General features: G+C 36.4%; 1 protein-coding gene across 1 annotated transcript in view; it reads right to left on the reverse strand.

Moving 5' to 3' along the window:
* LOC125040613 (ABC transporter F family member 4-like) overlaps window positions 1-2,500 on the reverse strand; it is an 18,724-nt gene that overhangs the window by 16,085 nt on the left and 139 nt on the right. The window contains exon 1 of the mRNA XM_047635261.1: window positions 2,011-2,500. This exon is cut by the window's right edge and continues 139 nt beyond it. Within this exon, the coding sequence (XP_047491217.1) occupies window positions 2,011-2,037 (27 nt within the window). The 5' untranslated portion in view covers window positions 2,038-2,500. The remainder of the gene's footprint in view (window positions 1-2,010) is intronic.

Here is a 2,500-nt window from a genome sequence, read left to right on the forward strand (position 1 = left end):
TTACTCATCTATCTATCTGTCTATCTATTTATATATGTATTTTTTTTCATGTTTACGTACATTTATTTTTCTCTTTATCTCTCGTTTTTCTTTATTTCTCATCCTTTTCTTTTTTAATATCTTCTCAAATTTCTTTAAATTCACATATCTTTATTTTTATCTACATTCGTGTATCTTTATTTTGTTTATTTAATTCTATCTTTTTTTAACCTTAGTATCTTCATTTTCTTTTATGTATCTTTTTCTTCATCAATCTTTATCTTTAGCTTCGTCTTCTCTCCTTTTATTTTTTCTTATCTTTATTCACTTTTATCTATCTTCTCCCTTTCTTTATCTTTACTTATTTCTATTCCTCTCTTTGCTTTTTTTTTTTTTTTTCTTTATTGTCATTTACCTTCATCTATCTACATCTTTTACTTATTCTCTTTTCATCCTGTTTATCGTCTTATTATCATTATTCCCATCGTTTTTTTCTTGAACTTATCTCTAACTTTTCTTGTTTCCTTTTACCATTTATCTCTCTTTATCTCTATCTTACTTCATCTCCATTTATCTATATTTACCTTTACCTATCTTCATTCATCTGTATTTACCTTTATCTATCTTCATTATCTATATTTACCTTAATCCATCTTCGTTCATCTATATTCACCTTTATCTGTATTTATCTTAATCTATATTTACCTTTATCTATATTTACCTTTATCTATATTTACCTTTATCTATATTTACCTTTATCTATATTTACCTTTATCTATATTTATCTTTATCTATATTTACCTTTATCTATATTTACTTTTATCTATATTTACCTTTATCTATCTTCATTATCTATCCATCTTCGTGTATCTATATTTACTTTTATCTATATTTACCTTTATCTATATTTACCTTTATCTATCTTCATTATCTATACTTACCTTTATCCATCTTCGTTCATCTATATTTACTTTTACCTATCTTCATTCATCTATTTTTACCTCTAGCTATCTTCATCTCTATTTATCTCTAAATAGCATTTTCTTTTCACTTTCTTTCGTATCATTTCGCTCTCACACAAAGCCACAAAAACCGCATTGTCACCTTAACCTACTTCTCTATTGCAAGTTGCAGCTGATTGCACTACTTTCGAGTTGTTTGCAAGTATGTGTGTGTGTATGTGTTTGTATGTGTGTGTGTGTGTGGGGGGGGGGGGGGGAGGTTGCGTGTGTCTGTGTGTTTGTGTCTGTGCGTGTGTGTGTGTGTTTGTGTTTGTGTGTGTGTGTTTCTGTGTGTGTGCGTGCGTGCGTGTGTGTGTGTGCGTGCGTGTGCGTGCGTGCGTGCGTGTGTAAATGAATGTTGATGTGCCTGCGTGTCTGTATATGTATGTATATGTGCGTGCCTGCGTATGTTTGCGTTCACAAGGCAGGAACCCCCACCCCCCACCCCCCACCCCCCCCACCCCGCTTTCTCTGAACATGTCCTTCGCTTCAGTATTTTCCTAAGTTCGCTTCAGAAAATCTCACTTTAAGTTTATATTATTTTTACATAAGTTTAATAAGATGTGGATAAGTTTCATAAGTTTCATTTTTTTATATAAGTTTACACGAGAGAGAGAAAGAGAGAGAGAGAGAGGAGATAAGAGAGAGAGAGAGAGAGAGAGAGAGAGAGAGAGAGAGAGAGAGAGAGAGAGAGAGAGAGAGAGAGAGAGAGAGAGAAAGAGAGAGAGAGAGAGAGAGAGAGAGAGAGAGAGAGAGAGAGAGAGAGAGAAAGAGAAAGAGAGGGAGAGAAAGAGAAAGAGAGAGAGAGAGAGACAGAAATAGAGATAGAGAGAGAGAGAGAGACAGAGAGAGAGAGAGAGAGAGAGAGAGAGAGATGACGACGATGACGTTGACGATGATGATGATGAGGATGATATGTTAATGAGATAATAATAATGCTAATAATAATGATAATGATAATGATAATAACCATAACAATAACATCGATAACAATAATAATAACCATAACAACAACAACAACAAATCTTACCTTTCCTTTCTTGTACAAAATCCCCATCAGTTTCTCCTCCGCCCTCCCCCCCTCCTCGCCCCTGGCCTTGGTCGAGGACGAGCTCGGAGGCGGCGCCAAGGTCGAGGTCGAGCGGGCGGGGGAGGCGCTGGAGGACGAGCTGGCGGATGGAGGTCGACCTTGAGCAGCTGCGTCCGCCTCTTGACCCGAAATGACCTCGGCGACTTCAATCCTCGGTACGTTGACCTCTCGCTTCTCCGTTGTGTTTCCTTCTTTTCGTTTCTCTTCGTTTTCTTCCGTCTTTTCTTCGTTTTTCTTCTCTTCCGTCTTTTCGTCGATTTTCTTCTCCTTCGTCTTCTCTTCGATTTTCTTCTCTTTCGTCTTTTCTTCGACTTTCTTTTCTTTTGGTTTGTCTTCTTTCTTCTTCGTGTCCTTTTCTCTCGCCTTTTCTTCTTTCTTCTTTGCTTTCTCCTTTTCTTTATTTTTTTCTTTGCTTTCCTTCGGTTCGTCG

Source organism: Penaeus chinensis, chromosome 29 (genome assembly GCF_019202785.1).
Source record: "Penaeus chinensis breed Huanghai No. 1 chromosome 29, ASM1920278v2, whole genome shotgun sequence".
Taxonomy (NCBI): Eukaryota; Metazoa; Arthropoda; class Malacostraca; order Decapoda; family Penaeidae; genus Penaeus; species Penaeus chinensis.